This window comes from Chiloscyllium plagiosum, unplaced genomic scaffold (assembly GCF_037043375.1).
Source record: "Chiloscyllium plagiosum isolate Xiang-an unplaced genomic scaffold, Cpla_swu_hap1 HiC_scaffold_17, whole genome shotgun sequence".
NCBI classification, from domain to species: domain Eukaryota; kingdom Metazoa; phylum Chordata; class Chondrichthyes; order Orectolobiformes; family Hemiscylliidae; genus Chiloscyllium; species Chiloscyllium plagiosum.
In genome coordinates, this window is record NW_028270155.1 from 33,429,445 (window position 1) to 33,448,026 (window position 18,582).

General features: G+C 42.4%; 1 protein-coding gene across 1 annotated transcript in view; it reads left to right on the top strand.

Moving 5' to 3' along the window:
- Positions 1-235: 235 nt before the first annotated feature.
- dpep1 (dipeptidase 1) overlaps positions 236-18,582 on the top strand; it is a 58,915-nt gene continuing 40,568 nt past the window's right edge. Inside the window, exons 1-4 of the mRNA XM_043706798.2 lie at positions 236-372; positions 10,990-11,116; positions 15,066-15,198; positions 16,242-16,392. Of these exons, the coding sequence (XP_043562733.2) occupies positions 236-372; positions 10,990-11,116; positions 15,066-15,198; positions 16,242-16,392 (548 nt within the window). The remainder of the gene's footprint in view (positions 373-10,989; positions 11,117-15,065; positions 15,199-16,241; positions 16,393-18,582) is intronic.

Genomic DNA, 18,582 nt, shown 5'->3' on the forward strand with positions numbered 1-18,582 from the left:
CTGAAATGCAAGTTTTTCATATTTGTGGTTACAAATGTCACAGGACTAATAATCTGATCAAGATCATTCCTTGTATTTTCACTTCCAGATGGCATAAATTGCCATGATTACCTTTGAACAGAATTTATAGTTACTGTGTCAAAAGATAATGAATTTAAAAGCTGAGAGGTTAAAGGTTCATCTTATCTTACAGATATAAAATGTAAGAAAGAAAACAGGAAGTTCAACTAAAATCATGTCTGAGCCACAGGTATCAGCAGTAAAGAAAATGTGGGTTTTTCTTTTCCTTTTGTGTGTTGATACATTCTGTTCTGCAGATCAATATAGACAACGGGCAGAGACATTAATGAAAGAAACTCCTCTCATAGATGGGTGAGTGCAGTGAAATTTAACATGAAATTTTAAAAGTTTCAAATGTAAACTTCCTCAAAAGTCATCAAGCTGTCATATATGAAGATAATGAGATGCATTTGGTTGGCTGTAGCTTTCAAGAAATGTTTTGGTCATCTGACATAGCGCTGTCTTTCTTTCTTGATATATATGCTTGAAATGGATGAGGAAAAATTCCAGTACCAATTAGTTACACCTTTGAGTGTCCTCACCTATCTTCAATGGTCAGTGCTTTATTAGGAGAGGTTTTATGTCCGCTCTCCTCTGTGCTTGGAGAAGCTGTGATCTATATGGTGGAAATGCAGATCTCACTGGCTGAATTTTTCAAGGCCAAGCTTGGTTTGATTTTGGTTTTATTGATACATGTACTCAAATATAAAAGTACAGGTGTACAATAAAAAGTATATAATGTTGCCACACTGTTGTTACAGAATATTAAGAACAAGATAGAAAGAAGGAACAAAGTTAGAAGTTGAACATTGCAGTAACTTTAGAGTAAAACATGCAAAATAAGTTGAAAATTACGCATTGCAGACCTTAGCCTTAAGTAGAAAATAAAGAAATAAAGCTGAAAGTTCAAAAATCAGTGTTTCTTAAGTGCTTATCCACGGTGGGACCACATTTTGAAGAATCACCCCGAGATTGGAAGTCCACACCGGGCCGAGAGACCGCCACACCGGGCTGAGACTGCAATGTACTGCCGAGAGACCGCTGCACTGGACCGACAGACTGCACACCGCGCCAAGAGGCCGAAACACCAGGCCAAGAGATCACCACACTGGGTTGAGAGACTGCCACACCGGGCTGTGACTGCAATGTACTACCAAGAGACTGCTACACTGGACAGACTGCCACAGCGTGCTGAAAGGCCAAAACACCAGGCCAAGAGACCACCACACGGGGCCGAGAGACCGCCACATTGGGCTGAGAGACTGCCACACCGGCCGAGAGTCTGCCATGTACTGCCGAGAGACTGCCACACCGGGCCGAGAGTCTGCCATGTACTGCCGAGAGACTGCCACACTAGGCCTAGAGACTACCACACCAGGCTGAGAGACTACCACACCGGGCTGAGAGACCGCCACGCTGGGCCGAGAGACTGCCACACCAGGCCAAGAGTCTGCCATGTACTGCCGAGACACCGCCGCACCGGACCGAGAGACCACAGCAGGCTGAGAGACCACCACACCAGGCTGAGAGACAACTACACTGGGCCTAGAGACCGCCACACCAGGGTGAGAGAGCACTTCACTGGGCCAAGAGACTGCCACACCAGGGTGAGAGACCACTTCACTGCGCCTAGGGATCACCACATCAGGCCGAGAGTCTGCCATAAACAGCTGAGAGACTCCCACACTGGGCCGAGACCACCAATGGGCCAAGAGACCGCAACACCAGGCTAAGAGTCTGCCATATTCTTCCAAGACACTGCCGAGAAACTGCCACACCGGGCTGAGAGATCGGCAAGTACTGCCGAGAGACTGCCACACTGGGCCACAAGACAACCACACTGGGCTGAAAGACTGCCATGCTCGGAACGAGAGACCATCACGCTGGGCTGAGAGACTGCCACACCAGGCTGACAGATTGCCATGTACCACCGAAAGACCACCATACCAAGCTGAGAGTCCACGCTGAGATATTGCTACACCAGGCCGAGAGTCCGCCATGTACCGTTGGAAGCCCACCATGCCACACCGGCTGAGAGTTTGCCATGCTGGGCCAAGAGACCACCACACCAGCTGACAGTTTGCTGGGCCAGGTCGAAAGCCCTGGGCCGGGAGGCTGCCATGCCAGACTGAGAGACCGCCATGCCATGGAAAATCATTTATAATTCAGATAACACGAATGCCTTTGTCTATTGGGATTATTTTTGCTCCAGGTAGAGAATTTCCAATTCATTTTTCTGTCTCTTCCAGATGTTAAGAAGCATAAGATTGGTGTGATCAAAATCAAGAGGTGCCACTGATTTGTTTTTGCCTTGCTGTCCAGCTTGATTTTTGAGATTACTTCAATCCAGGAGGCTGTATTAGACATTTAGGGTCATGGAATGTAGATAAAACCCCATTTGTATTTTTGTCTCGGTCTCTCTGACTATCACTTGCTCCTGCTGGCATTCACCAAACAAAGACAGTAGGAATTGGTGCAAGTCACTTCCAGCAACAATTAGAAGGATCTGCAACTGCAGTCAGGGCGACGTGGATTCTGTTTTGGGAGATATTATCACAGAAGTGTTATTGGGAGTTGCATGTTGTAGGCTTTCAAATGTATGGATTTTGGTGCCACAAGTCAGCACACATGTTGCTTTCTGCTCCTATACCCTGCCTGTTTTCTGCTGAGGATGCTGACACGTCTCCCCTTAATGCAGCTGCTCCAGACTCTTCAAAATCAAAAATAAACACACAAGATTCTGCTGCTGAAGATATAAAACCAAAACAGAAACTGTAGGAGAAACGCAGCAAGCCTAGCAATATCTGTGCAGAGAGAGGAATAGTATTAAAGTTTCAAGTCCAACATGATTCTTCTGAGCTGAACAGAGGTGGAAAAGTGATGAGACTGCTGTGGTTGGTGAACGGCTGGAGGCAAGTGGAACAAAAGTGAAAGACAGTGGTTAGAGGGTGAGGGAGATTAAAGGTCACGGGGACGTAGAGGTTTCTCTGTCCTGCCTCCCTCATGTTTCTCCTGCTCACACAGGTCTCTCTCATTCTCTCACTCTCTCTCCTGCTACCTCAGTGTTCCTCCCTGCTCACACAGACCTCTCTCTCTCTCTCTCCCCTTCCACCTCAGTGTCCCTCCCTGCTCTCACAAGCTTCTCTCTCCCCTTCCACCTCAGTGTCCCTCCCTGCTCACACAGGCTTTTCTCTCCCCTGCTACCTCAGTGTCCCTCCCTGCTCACACAGGCTTCTCTCTCCCCTTCCACCTCAGTGTCCCTCCCTGCTCACACAGGCTTCTCTCTCCCCTTCCACCTCAGTGTCCCTCCCTGCTCACACAGGCTTCTCTCTCCCCTTCCACCTCAGTGTTCCTCCCTGCTCACACAGGTTTCTCTCTCCCCTTCCACCTCAGTATTCCTCCCTGCTCACACAGGCTTCTCTCTCTCTCCTACCACCTCAGTGTTCCTCCCTGCTCACACAGGCTTCTCTCTCTCTCCTACCACCTCAGTGTCCCTCCCTGCTCACACAGGCTTCTCTCTCTCTCCCCTTCCACCTCAGTGTCCCTCCCTGCTCACACAGGCTTCTCTCTCCCCTTCCACCTCAGTATTCCTCCCTGCTCACACAGGCTTCTCTCTCCCCTTCCACCTCAGTGTTCCTCCCTGCTCACACAGGCTTCTCTCTCCCCTTCCACCTCAGTGTTCCTCCCTGCTCACACAGGTTTCTCTCTCCCCTTCCACCTCAGTATTCCTCCCTGCTCACACAGGCTTCTCTCTCCCCTTCCACCTCAGCGTTCCTCCCTGCTCACACAGGCTTCTCTCTCTCTCCTACCACCTCAATGTTCCTCCTTGCTTGCATGTTCAGCATTTTTGGTTTGTCATTTAACAACTCCTTGCTTGACATTTTGATGAAAGTGTTGACTTTTTTCTACCTGTTCATTGGTGAATTGATGTCTTACTTCCTCTTGGTCATTTGTATCCTGATTACCTGAGTTGTCTTGTATTTTCTGCCATTAAGTAGCTCTGCAGGTAATTTCATTGCCAGCCCTGAGAGTAGCTCAGAGCAACAATAAGACAATGTCCAGGTTTTCCTTTGCCTCTTGGGACTATATGAGGACCCTCTATTTTTGTTGAGTAGACAGTCACAGAATCCCTACAGTGCTGGAACAAGACATTCACCCCCAATAAGTCCACACTAACTCTCCAAAGAACATCCCACCCAGACACACACCCCTACCTGTCCCTACATTTCCCATGACTAACCCACCGAACCTGATCCACCTAACCGGTGCATCTTTGGATTGTGGGAGGAAACCCATGCAGACACAGGGAGAATGTGCAAATTCCACTCACACAGTCACCCGAGGCTGGATTCAAACCCAGGTCCCTAGTGCTGTGAGGCAGCAGTGCTAACCACTGAGCCACCATATCATGTACTTCTATGAAGATGTAGCCTCTTGGGTAATGTGGGAATGAGGTTATAATGGTAAACTCATACCGTTCAGAAAATTCTTAAACTCTCTAGAGATTAATTTGGTTCTACTGTTACATACATTTTCAGGAATCCTTCCTCAGCAATCAGAACTTATACTACAGATTGTAGTAGCTGTTAACTTTCAAATTTTTAATGCATGGGAACTTTGAATAACACTCAATACTGCCATTCAAAACCATTCTTGATTATTTTGAGAATTGGTCAGCATTAACCATGGACTAGGTGATTCTTTCTGCTGTGTATTTCTACACATTCAACAACACTGCACAGAAAGAATATTTCTCTGATGTGATGCATGTCCAGTACAGAGTTGATGTGCCTTTCCATTCCCATGCAGACTTCATGTATCTACTGAAGAAGTTCTTCCTACATTATTTTAGGTACAGTGATTCTGGATTAGACCAACACAATATCATCTTCAAGCAAGGTGCCACCTCTGATTGAGCAATATTGTAGTATTACTGGTTGTGTTAGTTGCACCTAATCAGGCCATCTGTGGATCTCAAGCTGAGAGTACACCAGTAACTCTATGCCCTTGTTGGTCTCATTACCTTGCTAAGTGATGGATCTTTACAGTTCGATCTTTTATTTCCTGGTTTTCTCGTGATGACAGATAGAGATATGGCTTGCGTTTCAGAGTCAGATCATAGCTTTGAATGCCACAGAAGTAACCTGTATAATCTTGCTGATGCTTTCCACCAATTTTTGTTTTAGAACGATCCCAGTCAATAATAGTTGCTGTCCACCATGAAATTCTCCCATAGACTTTTCTCACATCTGTACACCACTGCCCAAAGTTCTCTTTCTAAATTGGCACATTTGGTTTAAACTGCTTTACAGCCAACAGCCACAAGAATCAATTGACTAGTTTTATCAGTAAGTGCTGTGAGAAGAGCAAAGACTGTGAGTTCTCAGTGGCTGAACCACCTGAGTCGTAATGGGAGCAGTCTTATGTTCAACCCTATCAAAGTTTTTCAAGAAGACCTCTTGGAGAAAAAGAAAGAGAGATCACAACATTTGTACACTGCTAAGGAAAACGGAAAAAAGATGAAGACATAATAGCCAGATATCAACATCTGCAAGCATTGGATACTTTACCTATACTTGTGCTCTGTAGTCAGGACCCTGAAAGCAAGCAAATTGTGTAGCGTGTGAGCTCCTGCACCCATCTGAAGCTGTCCTGTGTTCAAAGATCACTGCAAATCACAGTATGTTAGGACACTGGGAGGAATCGCCAGCACAAGAAATCTATTTCCAGAGATGCAACCAGAGGCTATGATAGGAGGTAACAAACAAGAAGCATGTATAGCATGCTAGTAGCAGTAACAGGAAGTGTGTCCGAGACCTGCATTGGTGCAAGCAAGAATATGAGGTTCGCAATAAGAGAGACCAGGGCAAAGGTTCAGAGTGTGTACTGTGAGCTATACAGGTTCATTGCGAACGTGACACAGCGTGTGGACAAAATGAAACAGTTAGAAGCCTGTGCAGTTATTAATACCATATGACTGAAGAAAGCTGGCAAAGACACGTAAAACCAAAGTCAACACATGCCAGCCAGCTGGGTCAACATTCTGGAATAGCTCTGTGAGTCTACCTATAGCATATGGTCCACAGTGTTTCAAGAAGGCAGTTCACACCACCTTCTCAAAGTCAACAAGTTAACAAAAGTGCTGGCCAGAAAGTGACACCCACATCCCAGTTGTGAATAAAAAAATCCAAGCAGTCTCTAGATTGTGAATGGATCCTACTCTGGAGTTTGTTCACAAGTTGATTTGTACACAAGTCAGAAGACAATGCAGGGTGATGTAAAGCTGCTGTTCATAAGTACAGGAAATGTTCATACGTCAAGCCTTCATGGGATCGCATTCAAAAAGTATGAGTGTTTGTAATAAATGCTGGCCTAGCCAGAGCCACCCACATCTGTGAGTGAATATAATTGTACCAGTCAGAATGCTGAAGGACATGTATCTGGATAATTGACATTAGTACAATATAGAATTGCAAAAATTGGATGCATATATTGGCATTAGAACATTGAAAATGAAATGTAGCTATGGTAATTCTGCATGAAATTTATTTTACCTGGTGAGCATGAACAGACCAGCAATTACAAGATTACCATTATGTACAAAGTCATAAGATCACAAATGTACCAAACACAACAGCACAGGCCAAGAGTAATCACATGAGTCAATCCAGAACTTACAACAAATATATACAGACAGATTCAACATCACAGGAAACCTCAAAGTCGATTTATTTGCACTTCAGAGAAGTGCAATTCCATCAATTGGAAAGTGCAGTGTTCACATACAAGATAGGCTTAAGAGTTAGCTGAATGATACAGAGGATTATTCATCATGTCCATCAGCACACAGACTGGTGCAGTTTAATTACATATGTGCTACAGAAAAATGGCAAAATCGTTTGGACCCAAAACATCTAAATCTTTCTTTAATGATATGTCTGCACAAAATTCCAACATTAGAGGAATTGAGTCCCAAATTAGTCAGCTCACTTGACAAAGGAATCTCAATAAATCATTATTTTGGAATACTATTGGAAGATATTGCTTCCAGCCCCCATTTTTCTGTCTACCCATTAGCCAGGATTTGCTCTAGCAGTCTGTGATAGAATTACAGAAGGTATGTCTGGATGTGTCTGTTTTGCTGATGATGTTGCCATGATGGGCATAACTCAAAAAGAGCACAACTAAAATCTATACTCAGTAATGCAGCAGCTCATCATGAAGGACTCAGCTTCAACAGCAGCAAGTGATGGGTGGATATCGGTCAGAACAACCTCCTTTGATCTTTTGTCCAAATTACAAGATCCATCCTGACAAAACTGAAGAGTGCAACACATGCCTAGTGCTCGAAGACAAAGATGATCTGAGGAGATACCTTGCATTTTTGACTCCAGCACTTTACACACCAATTGTTTTTGATAAAGTGTCATTGTTAGGAGACCTCTTAAGGAAAGGCATCTCATATGTATGGGCAGAAGGACCATCAATATGTATTTGATTCACTCAAACAAGCTTTGTCAGCTCAGACTTGCATACTACACACATCTTACTATGACTGAAGGAACAAGATTCTTGAAGTTGATGCATCACAGAAAAGGTCAGGAATGTGTATCATACAAGATGGCAAGCTAATTGGTTTCAGACCCAAAGGTCCACACTCCAATTGTTCCAATATAGAGTATCACATATTTGCTTTGGTATTTGTAATTGCATGCATCCATATGCATCTGTCTGGCAAACAGTTCCATTTGGAAACCAATCATGAACCATTGGAAGTGATAGAGTGTAAACCACTGACAAATGCACCATATAGATTAAAATGGTTTCTGGTAAAGGTACAGAGAAACAACTTCAATATATTCTACAAGCCTGATATTTGACCAAGATAACTACTTTGGACACACTGAGCAGATTCCCAAATCTGACTAAGAATGCAAGACGTTTCACCAAACTTACAACTAAACAGTTAGCTTATCATAGTGGGATGGTCTGACATTGCATGAGAGGGGCCAGATACTGGTTTTGACTATATACAGTAGCTATGAACTAGGTTCCTCAAGAAGCATATCTTTTAAAGAGAATCAGGTGCTTGAACTCACAGCTCTTCACCAAGATATGTTATCACAGTTACATGAGGGGCACATGGTGTAGAGCAAACAAGGCACCTGGATGAGAATGCTGTATATTGGTCAGCATTCAACAAGTACATCACAAATACAGTAAGATGTGAGGAATGTGAGAGTCACCTAACACATCAATACAAGGAACCTCTACATCCTCATGAAATTCTGTCATTCCCTCAATCTAAAATTGCAACATATTTATTTACCATACATAGTGGAAAATTTTCTGCTAATCATTGATTAGCCTATTTCCGACTCTGACCAACTTTAAAAAAACCTGTTTACTTGAGATGCTTTCTGTGCTAGAGATTCCTGGACAGGGGCCTTCTGTTATAAATCTGTCTTAGGAATTCACAAAACCAGCAGTGAAGCAAATTAACCTGGAAACGCCACCTCTTCAGCTGCACTCAGCGGGCTTTGCTTTCAGATTTAAATGTCCAGCCACGCAGCCAGTCATTTTGACAGCTTTTGTGAAAGGGTAAATAGGTGTGTGCAGTTGAAGGTGCTAGGTGGGTAAGGGTGTTTGTACCAAGTGGGTAAGGAGTGTTTGTGCCTGGTGGGTGAGGGCGGTTATGTTCCAGGTGGGTAAGGGGTGTTTATGCCAGGTAGATAAGAGCTGTTTTGTGTACCAACTCCAAATACAAAAGATCTTCTTTGACTTCAAGTGGGTGAGGGGTGTTTGTGCCAGGTGGGTGAGGAGTGTTTATGCTAGATAGGTGAGGGTGGTTGTGTGTCAGGTGGGTAAAGGTGGTTGTGTGCCAGATGGGTGAGGATGGCTGTGTGCCAGGTGAGTTAGGGGTGTTGTGTGCCTGGTGGGTGAGAGGTGTTTGTACTAGGTGGGTAAGGGGTGCTGTGTGCCTGGTAGATGAAAGGTGTTTGTGCCTGGTGGGTGAGGGGTGTTTGTGCCAGATGGGTGAGGGGTGCTTATGTCAGGTGGGTGCTGAGTAAATGAATGAGCACCTATGAGATTGTCAGGTAGGAGGGTCTTGAGGATTGGTCCAGAAAATAGGGTAGGTCTCAGGGTGGCTTGGATTGGGGTGTGAAAAAGAAGGGAGGGTCCAGGGGCTGCTTCTAGCAGTTGGCCTTGTGTATGTTTCCAAGTGCAGCAATGTCAGGGACGTGAAATGCCACATTCTCTGCTGCCTGGAATTCTGGAACACAGCTGCACATAAACAGAATGGAAACCCCACCGTTTATCACCACTCCATGTTGACCCTGTGTTGATCTATAAATTGCCACATATCAGCCAACGTGTGAGATGTCAGACAGAGATACGAACTTGAGAACCCACGCAGTCTCATTAGTGTTGTTAAGAAAGGCTAAATTCATATAGTTATTAGTCAGTCACTTGGCTTATGTATTGGTGAGGTGTCAAATGAAATATAGAAAATAGGAGCAGGAGTAGGTCATTCAGCCCATCAAATCTGCTATGTTATTCAGTATGTTCATGGCTGATCATCCAACTGTGTAACACGTTCTTGTTTTCTCCCGCTACCCTATGATCCCTTTAGCCCTACAAACTATATCTAACTCCTGTTTGAAAACATTCAATGGTTTGAATTTAGCTGCTTTCTGTGGAAGAGAATTCCTCAGGCTCACCACTTTGTGGGTAAAGAAATTCATTCTCATTTCAATTATAGTTAGCATTTTATAGGTTTCTATGAGATTCCCTCTCATTCTTGTAAATTCCAGTGAATAAAGTCCTGACTGATCAAGAGATCTTTTGTGGAGCTTTGGAAGGGCCCAGACATAAATAGGTTAGGTTGATTATTTTAAAAGCTTTTTGTAAAGCAAGACACAAATGCCAAGGAGCTGTGGGTCTTCCAGGAAGCTACAGATGTCTTCCACCAGCTAAGATGACAAGCCAAATCTCCTGAAACACAGCTTTTCCGATATCTCAAGGAAACCCAATCTCCTATGTCATGGGAGGTGGCTTCTACAAGCTGTACTCCACCTGCTGCTCCCTCTTCTTTCTGATGTCCAGCTTCAGATTTTATCAGCAGCTGTTGCTAATGGTACTCCCTTCTGTGTTGTACAGCTCCAGGTCTGTCAACAGTAGCCTGATCATGTTGCTCACTGTCCCAGGCCCATTCGCAGACAGTTCAGGCAGCACCCATTCGTAATGTGAAAGCTCTAAAGTGTAGAAATTAGCTCTGAGCAAAAGTAATGTGAACAAGCCCTACCTCACGAATGGGTTCAAAAAAAAAGCAGCTTTGAGTACTCAGTATTAATTGCAGAATTGGAATGAACTATAGTCAGCATTCTAAATCATCACTGTGCTCATGTCTTGCTTGCAATGGCAGGCTTCAGGAAAGCTGTGGATCTGACATGAATGTTTAAGTGTGTAAAAAATGAATCCAGGTGAGTGATGAGCACAAAGTAATAGGGAGATCTTATTATCTGAGAGGGCTGTCTATGGCCAGCCTCTTGCCCCCACGCTGACTATTGTTATAGATGGGTTTGAGGCAGCCTCGTGATGCAAGCACATTTTCCTGTGTTTAAAACACTAAACCCACACACTTCCTCATGTTGCAAACTTCCTTCTTTTTTTCAATGTGTAGAAATTAATATAAAAGGACAGCCATTTGTACAATAAAATCATGGTTCATTCTCAGTATTTAATTTTTGGAATCTAATGAGGTGCTCAACATCTCAATGACATTAAAATATTTTTCAATTTACATGGAAATTAAATGGTTTTGTGATCTTGCTGATTTATTGGAAATTGTAAGCAAATGTATATAAACTAATGTGTCACAGTCCATCTTGACATTTAACTTTAGAAATCAATTTTATTCATTCTCAGACATAACGACCTCCCATGGCAGCTTCTCCTACGTTACCATAACCAACTGAGCAAGGTGGATCTATACAAGCTGAATGAAACCCAAACCAACATTCCCAAGCTGAGAACTGGTCTTGTAGGAGGACAGGTATTTCGGTTTGCTTCTTAATTGATTTTCACATTAATATGCAACACTCATCTAAAGATAGGCCTGATTAGATTCCTTACAATGTGAAACAGGCCCTTCGGCCCAACCAGTCCACAGGACCCTCCGAAGAGCAAACCACCCAGACCCATCTCCCTCTAACTACTGCACCTAATGCTATGGGCAATTTAGCATGGCCAATTCACCTGATCCGCACATCTTTGGACTGTGGGAAGAAACCAGAGCACCCAGAGGAAACCCACACAGACACAGGGAGAACGTGTAGAATCCACACAGGCAGTTGTCTAAGGCTGGAATGGAACCTGGGACCCTGGTGCTGTGAGGCAGCAGTGCTAACCACTGAGCCACCGTGCTGCCCCAATCAAGGAATTCTCAAAGCATTCACCCATAACACTTTTTGTTCACCTCATGTTATCCTTAAACAGCCATTTACAGTCTGAAAATTCTAACAGCAGGGCATTGGATATTTCTATCATTTATTGGTTATCACAAACAACATGTTTTCAACATGTCCCACTAGCTCAGGATGGACATTCTCCTGCCTTGTGCCAGTCCAATTACCAGACTGAAAAAAACAACAACCTGCATTTGTATACCTGCTTTACCTTCGAAAAAACATATCACAAGACATAAAGATGTAAGGATTAACTACTATTGAAATTTTGCCATTGGCATAAGCAAACACAAGCACTGAATGTGGGTAGAGTTTGTGATCCTCCAAGTTGAGAGGACAAAAAAAACCTTATGAATGAGCAAAACATTTGTAATGGGAATAAACAACAATCCAGCATCTCTCTTTGGAGTTTTTGGGGAGTTCCATTAAAATTTGTAGCAGTGGCGTTTGAATTTTCTTGTACATGAAAGCATAGAATCATGCAGTACAGAAGAGGCCTTTCGGCCTATCAGATCTGTACCATCAAAAATACACTACTATCTGCACTAGTCCCACTTTCCCACACTAGGCCCAAAGCCTTGAATGCTGTAGCATGTCAATCACCTTTTAAAGATTGAGGTTTCTGGAATCAGCTACCCTCCCAAGCAATGCAATCCAGGCATCCACCACACTGAGAGAAAACATGCTTCCTCAAACCTCCTTCCATTCACTTTAAAATTATCTCTCCTTGTTATTGATCCTTTGAGTAGGGGAAACAGCTAGTTTCAATTCACCATGCCCTTCATAATCTCGTAGATATTTTGTAATCAACCTGTTTAGAGACATTATGGCATAACTCTGGAGCAGGTGGGACTTGAACTCAGGCCTCTCAGTCCAAAGTAGGGTTACTACCACTGCACCACAACAGCATATCCCACCTTCTCCCCATAATTGTATACATTTCTATCAGGTCCACCATCAACTTTCTCTGCTCCAAAGAAACAACCCAAGCTTACCCAGCCTCCCTTCATTCCGGAAATGCTCCATCCCAGGCAACATCCTGGTGAATCTCCTCTGCATTTCTTCCATTGCAATTGCATCTTTCGCATGGTGTGGTGACCAAAACTGCATACAGTACTCCAGCTGTGGCCTAACCAAAGTTCTATCCAGCTCCAAAATGACTTCCCTGCCCTTAAAATCCATGCCAAACCTATTAATAGTAAATGTTCCAGGTAATATCTTAACTACCATATTAACCTGCCTTGCCAGCTTCAAGAATCTGTGGATAAGCACTCCAAGACTGCTCAGTTCTTTTGAGCTTCCTAATGTCTTGCCATTCATTGAATATCCCTTGCCTTTTTCCTTCTTCCAAGGTGCATCACCTCAAATTTATCAGGGTTAAATTCTGCCACTGATCTGCATATCTGACCAGTCTGTTTATAATCTTCTGTTACCTAAGACTTTTTCCTCATCATTTCCCACCCGATCTATCTTTGTGCATCCACAAACTTACTTATCACCACCCTCACAACCTCATCCATATCACTTCTGAATATCACAAGCAATAAGGGACCAAGCACTGATCTTTGTGGTATGCCACCACACACAAAGCTAGAATCATACAAACAGCCTGCTACCAGCACCCTCTGTCACCTATCACTTAGCTAATTTTGGATCTAACTTATCAACTCACTCAGTATCCCATGAGCTTTCACCTTTATCAGTTTCCCTTGTGAGGTCTTGTCAAAGACTTGCTGAAATCCCTACAAACTACATCAACTACCCTATCCCTCATCTAAACACTTGGTCAACTCCTCAAAAAATTCAATCACATTTGTCAGGTATAACCCCTTTCTGACAAAGCCACTCTGACTAACTCTGATCGAACCTTGCATCTCCAAATAGAGGCTAATTTTCTCCTTCACTAATTTTTTCAGTAGTTTCCCTACGAATGACTCACCGATCTATAGTTCCCTGGTCTATTTCCAACACCCTTCTTCCTCAGACACTGCTTTAACTATCTTCCAGTCCTCCACTACACTCTTAAAAGTGTGACTGCCCCCTTTTTATTCCTAACGTCTAACCACAAAGCTTTATTTGATGACCCTTCCAAGATATCATCTCTCCTTACTGTAATGCAATAAAGCACTAAAGCATTAAATAATGGGACACCACCTCCACTTTTGCACCTTCCGCATCATGCCTGAAGATCCTACACCCCGAAAGTTAAATTGCTAGTCTTGTCCCTGCCTCAACCAACATATCAAAGTTATTGGAAAAATGTTGCAACATTCTACAAAGTGAGAAAACATGTGAGTGAATAGTTGGAGTTTATTTGTTGAGAAATTACATTTGAATCTTTGAATGTCTGCGCCTTTTATTTAAGATAAGGAAGCTCTGTAAAATAGTGGTGCAGTTATTATAATAAGAAGTGAACAGGGGCACTCAGTACTGTCTTTATTACCTCATCCACTGCAACAGTGTCAGAAAAGGTTTAGAACCATACAGTACAAAAGAGTCGAGAGCGCAGCAGGTGGAAAAGCACAGCAGGTCAGGCAGCATCCGAGGAGCAGGAGAATGAGTATTTCGGGCAAAAGCCCTTCATCAGGAATGAGGGGTCCTTTAGCCATTGAGTCTTAATAGCCTTAAGAATTGCCAAGGTAAGTAAAAGAACAAGGTCCCACATACTTTCTATAAGAATTATTATGGTATGACTCACTTCCATATCTACCAGACAAAGTGTATATAAAGGGTTGAATGTTAAATTTTAATACTCACAAGAAAATTCACGAACCATTGAAACAACATTTTCATTTCATAACCAATGGACTCTCTCGGAACACAAAAATCGTGGTGCAACCTCACCCAAAAGCAGAATCACCATCATTTGGATGCAGACCACCAGTGAATATAAATGCAGTTGCCAACCAAATTTAGATCTCTTATATTTTTCTGCAAACACATGAAGAAGTGGCCCACAACAAGCACTAAAGGGCAATGAAATGGAAGTACAGCAAACTTTGTTTTGCCTGGCGCCTTATGAACTGGACTTCTTTTCATGTCAACCATTAGATCAATTGAATTCTCGTCCATTACCAATTTACTGCAATGATTAGCAGCAGGTATCTGTCCATCAGGATAGTCACAATACGGTTTCCAGCATATAAGGGATCTGCAGACCCAGCTATAGGTTGCTTTGCAATCACAGGAAAAGAATCATCGGAGCAGGTTTTTTTTAATTGGATGAGGATCACTAAAATAGATTTCACATCAGCCTTTGATGACTCCAATGGAACCATCCTGGTCATCCACCTTTCAAACTTTTATCAGTCATGCAGCTTTACCACAGAAACAAACGAACATAATTATCAGGACAAATATAAAGCATATTTTGTTATGGAATGAGAATAGGCCATTCAGTCCATCCAATCTGTTTTGTTCCAATGCACAATATATAATGTGCCCCTGAAGTAATGCCCAAGATATAAACTTAATTCTTGCACACCCTGTTTCAGTGAATCTAGTTTGTTAATGTTCTAAATTGGAATCATCTTCCAGTTTTGGTCAGCATATACACCATGTGACACCCAGTACAAGGATGCCGTGAGACAAACACTGGAGCAGATTGATGTCATTCACAGAATGTGTCTCGAATATCCAGAAATTTTCCAGTGTGTAGGTTCAACCAAAGGTGAGTAATCAGCTTCTAATATATTCCTATTATCTATTGTCAACAGTTTCAGTTAAAGTGTCAACATTTTATTTACAAACTGTTCTTGAGACTGCATTCACCATATCCTCTGATGAACAATCACGTCTAGAATGCGTTATCAGCACAAATTCATACTATGCTATTCAGTGCAGCAACTTTCAGTATTCAGCATACCAGATCGTGCTCGTGTTGTGCTCATTCTGAGGAAGCATTTCAAAGCTGCATGTTTTTGGAGTATAATTAAATGAGAAAAAGCCAGTCAGCCTGTCCAGCATGTTTGCTCCAATGTTGAACGCGTATTATACCCCTGAAAGGAAATGACAGAACAAGTTTGACATTTTTCAACAGTGGCCAAAGTATAAATTTAATTCTTGCACATCCAGTTTCAGTGAGTTTAGCTCATTAAAGTTCTGATTTGGAAAATATTGTATAGTCTGTTCTCCCTGTATTGATGGCATCCAATATCAAGATGCCATGAGTTGAACTCTGCATCAATAAGAAGTAATAAAAACATTGTTGCTCAAAGTCAGAGCCTTCTATCTTTGACCCCAGCAGATTTTGCCAGATCAGGAGGAGAGCTCTGCATTAACCAATTTAGATTTGCACAGGAACATATCTGTAGTTCCTGTCTATCCACAATGGCTGACATGTTTGGCACCATTCAGTCTCGTGGAGTAATGCTATCTTTTTTTAATTTAAGGCTACAAGTATATTCTGTTAATATTACATTCTTTATTTTAATCTTTGCTTAATCTTTCATTACTGAATACAGCAAAATCTCTTCTTAGGTATTTACAGAATGAATTATTACTTGAAAGGTACTAAGCAGTTCAGCAGCAAGGCATGGGCCAGTTTTCAATTCACATTTTGAACTTAAATAAAACAAACTAAATAGAACAATTAGAATCAAATATTAAAAATAGGAAAATTCTGAAATTTGTTTGCAAATATAGAAGTGCTAAGTCACTTTTCTGAATCCAAGTGAATTATTCAATATAACCTGTAATTTCTGTTGAATGTAGAAATCAATGCATCTTTCAAAAATGGTAAAGTGGCCAGTTTAATTGGTGTAGAGGGTGGACACTCGATTGACAGCAACATGGCTACACTGCGTCTCTTCTATGAGCTGGGTGTGAGATACATGACCCTCACACACAGCTGTAACACACCATGGTAAGACAAAGTTAAAATACTTTTTTTTCCTTTTTACACATACTGTCCATGTATGCTATATGAAGTTTCAATGAATAGTGCAGGTGAACATGGCAAAAGCAGCACTAGACATAACTAACAGTGAGGTATTAGTTTGATGAAACTACAATGCAGGCTACTTATATTCCAACAATGAAAGCAGCCTGCTATAAACAGAGCGAAGCAACTGAACAATGCCAGATCTAAGCTCTGCAAACTTGCCACTTGTAAGTAATCTAATCTAAAAATCTAAACTTGCCACATCCAGTTGTGAATGGTGATGGACAATTAAACAATTCACTGGAAAAGGAGGCTCTACAAATATCCTCGTCCTCAATAATGAGGGTGCCCAACACAGCAATGCAAAAAGCAAGGCTAAAGCCAGGGGTGCTTGATAGATGGTTGACACCAGCCTCCTCCTGAGGCCCCCAGCATCACAGATGCCATTCTTCACCAATGCAATTCATTCCATGTCATATCAAGAAATGGCTTAAGGCACTTGATACTGAAAAGGCAACATTCTGGTAGTATTTATGAAGATTTGTGTTCTGTATTAGCTGTATGCTTAGCCGAATTGTTCCAGCACAGCTACTAGACTGACATCTATCTAACAATGTGGACTAATGCCCAGGTATGTCCTGGAGCTGGGTCTGGTTAGGATGCTCTTCAGAGGGTCAGTGCAGACTCAATGGATCAAATGGCCTTTTTCTTCACTGATTTTATGATTCTATGGTTGGACTTTACTACAGGGTGAATTTGAGTACTGTTTAAGAACAAAAGATGCCTTCCTAGTGTTACCACACTTAGAGTCATAGAGTTATAGAGATGTACAGCACAGAAACAGTCCCTTCGGTCCAACTCGTCCACACTGACCAGATATCCCAACCCAATCTAGTTCCACCTGCCAGCACCTGGCCCATATCCCTCTAAACCCTTCCTATTCATATATTCATCCAGATGCCTTTTAAATATTGCAATTGTACTAGCCTCCACCACTTCCTCTGGTAGCCCATTTTACACATGCACTTTGAAGTATTTGTATACAGTTTTAGTCTCGTTATTGAAGGAAAGATATACTTGCCATTCAGGGAGAGCAACAACGGATCACCAAACTAATTCCTAGAATGGACAGACTGTGAGAAAAGATTAAATATACTGAGTTTATTTTTTGGAGTTTAGAAAGATAAAAACTCATTCAAATTTTTTTAAAAATTCCTAAAAGAATCAACAGGGTCATTGCCGGAAGAATGTTTTGCCTGGTGTGGGGGAAGGGGGCATTTTTGTGAGTAGAACCAAAGAACACCATCTCAGAATGAGGGGCCAGTCATGTAGACTGAGATGAGGAGGATGTTTTTCATTCAGAGGAAGATGAATTTTGGAATTGTCTGTCCAGAGGATGGTATATAATTCATCATGCAGTTTTATGCAAGAATGAGATTGATAGATTTTGCCATATTAGGAACATCAAAGCACTGGGCAGGAAAAGTTATTGAAGTCAATCACCATGAACTCTAAATAGGGAATTGGTTCCAAAGGACTGATTGGCCAACTCCAGATCCTTTTTTCCTTATGTTAACACTAACCTATCCTGCAATGGCCACTTCTGCGAATGAACAAATTTAAAGAAATTGTTTATGTTGAACTCTTAATATATTCACATACAAGTGTCAAGTCCCAGGTTTGATTCCAGCCTTGGGTGACTGTCTGTGTGGAGTTTGCACGTTCTCCCAGTGTCTGCGTGGATTTCCTCTGAGTGCTCCGGCTTCCTCCCACAGTCCAAAGGTGTGCCGGTCAGGTGAATTGGCCATGCTAAATTGATCGTAATATTAGGTGCATTAGTCAGAGGGAAATGGGTCTGGGTGGGTTACTCTTTGGAGGGTTGGTGTGGACTTGTTGGGCCGAATGGGCCTGTTTCCACACTGTAAGGAATTTAATTTAATCTAATCTAACAGTGTGGTTAACAGGTCAGAATGGAGCATGATACTTCAGCTTGCCTGTTGGCACACATTTATATCTATGAGAAATTGCTGGAAAACCCCAGAAGTCTAACAGCTCCTGTGGAGAGAAAACAGAGTTAGTGTTTCAAGGCTAGTGAACCTTCTTCAGAACTGGATAAAAATGTTAATTCTGTTTCCTCTCCCTGGATGCTGACAGACCTGCTGGGTTTCTCCA